Source organism: Penaeus japonicus, unplaced genomic scaffold, assembly GCF_977035675.1.
Source record: "Penaeus japonicus unplaced genomic scaffold, GWHDUDI00000001_assembly GWHDUDI00000039, whole genome shotgun sequence".
Taxonomy (NCBI): Eukaryota; Metazoa; Arthropoda; class Malacostraca; order Decapoda; family Penaeidae; genus Penaeus; species Penaeus japonicus.
The window spans coordinates 24,804,020-24,805,924 of record NW_028234441.1 but is presented as its reverse complement, the minus strand read 5'-3'; the positions used below and the strand labels follow the sequence as shown (position 1 = coordinate 24,805,924).

At 47.6% G+C, this 1,905-nt stretch overlaps 1 protein-coding gene across 1 annotated transcript in view; it reads left to right on the top strand.

The window, feature by feature from the left end:
• Positions 1–1,069, top strand: part of LOC122263327 (carbohydrate sulfotransferase 1-like) — a 1,675-nt gene extending 606 nt beyond the window's left edge. The window contains exons 1-2 of the mRNA XM_043031718.2: positions 1–131; positions 457–1,069. The exon at positions 1–131 is cut by the window's left edge and continues 606 nt beyond it. Of these exons, the coding sequence (XP_042887652.2) occupies positions 1–131; positions 457–793 (468 nt within the window). The 3' untranslated portion in view covers positions 794–1,069. The remainder of the gene's footprint in view (positions 132–456) is intronic.
• Positions 1,070–1,905: the final 836 nt, after the last annotated feature.

The window sequence follows — 1,905 nt, the reverse complement described above, 5'->3', positions numbered from 1 at the left end:
ATATCCTCCAGGGAGAAGCTGAGTGTTAAAGGTTACTTCGTGGGAGATGCCCTGAACGCCAGCTCCGTCTGCAACAGGTACCGGAGGGACATGATCGGTGCTGCTTACGTCAAGGCCTCGTTCCCGCACAGGTGACGCTCGGTGCTTGGTTGATGCACTTCAAGCATGGTGAATGTTAGCATGACTCTTCGTCTTTCTGGATGGCTATTTGCATGTTTCTTTATATCATTTTCACATCCATCTTGGGTGTAGCGGGGAATTGGAATATAATACATTGTCTACCAGTGTAATATATAAGTATGATACTTAACTCGCCTTATTTATAATAACAGACTTCACTTTCCACATACAAGTGAATTCGTAGACGCATTAATATTATAATTAAATACTCTCTTTTGGGAAAAAAAAATCCATACAGACACGGATCCAATTACCAAAGTCACCCCTCCATTCCAGATACACTCTCTTGAGGTACGAGGACCTGGGCCTCCACCCAGCACAAGAGCTCCGCCGCCTCTACGATATCCTCGGCCTCTCCTACACGGCCAAAGTCGCTTCGAAGCTCGCCTACAGAACCTTGGGCCTCGCCAAGGACAACTCCTACAGCTACGGCACCTTCAGGAACTCCACGGCGACGGTGTTCCGATGGCGGACGCGTCTTTCCTTCGACCAGATGAAGGAGATACAAGAGTCATGTCTCGACGTCCTGGAGGCATATGGCTATCGGGTCTTCGAGTCGAGGGAAGAGTATGAAGATCGGGGTCTTCGGGTCTTGCTTCCTGTCAAGTCTTGAGAGAGAGAACAAACTTTTTTTTTTTATTACGTTGTTTAGTGTCAATATGTTTATATCTATCTGTCATTATGTATTATCATTAGTCATCGATTTTTCTTATCATTTTCTTTTTATTTGTTGTAGATTTATTGATTAGATTTTCATTTTTAATTGGTGTTAATAAAAAACTATACATCATATCCCAAACGATTTGTTAAGGTGACTGTACATCAATATGAACAGATTTGTAAATGAATTGTTATTGCGTATCTTAGGAAAGAGAGAGAGAGAGAGAGAGAGAGAGAGTGACCAAGAAACAGACAGTCAGGCAGAGAGAGAGAAAGAGAGAGAGAGAGAGAGAGAAAGAGGGAGAGAGAGAGAGAGAGAGAGAGAGAGAGAGAGAGAGAGAGAGAGCGAGAGAGAGAGAGAAAGAAAGAGAAAGAGAAATAAAAAAATAAATACTCCGAAATATACTCCGTCATCGAAATCAAACGTACGTAATTTTCCTCGACATATGTAATAAAGAACAGCTATCAATAAAGGCTATTTTTTCCTCATACTTCCCTTCCCCCAAATGGATAATTTCAACGCTTCTTTTCCTGTTAGACAACGCCCGCGCGCTCGTCTTGAAGAGGAACATCTTCGGTGGAATTATAACGAGGAAAAAGAGGGTTGAAATAGGGGGAGATCTGAGGGAGGGAGAGGGAGGGAGAGGTGGAGGAGGAGAGGGAGGGAAAGGGGGGAGAGGTGGAGGAGGAGAGGGTATGGTACAGAGATGTGGGGGGAGAGGGAGGGAACGGGGGAGAGGTGGAGGAGGAGAGGGAGGGTACAGAGATGTGGGGGGAGAGGAAGGGAAAGGGGGGAGAGGTGGAGGAGAGGGAAAGGGGGGAGAGGTGGAGGAGGAGAGGGAGGGGACGGGGGGAGAGGTGGAGGAGGAGAGAGAAGGAAAGGGGGGAGAGGTGGAGGAGACGGAGGGTACAGAAATGTGGGGGGAGAGGGAGGGAAAGGGGGGAGAGATGGAGGAAGGGAGGGAGGGAAGGGAAGGGAAAAGAGGACGACAGAGAGAAGTGGGTGGGAGGGGGAAGACAGAAGGAGAGGGGGGCGGGAGGAGAGGTGGAAGAAAAGAGGGAGGG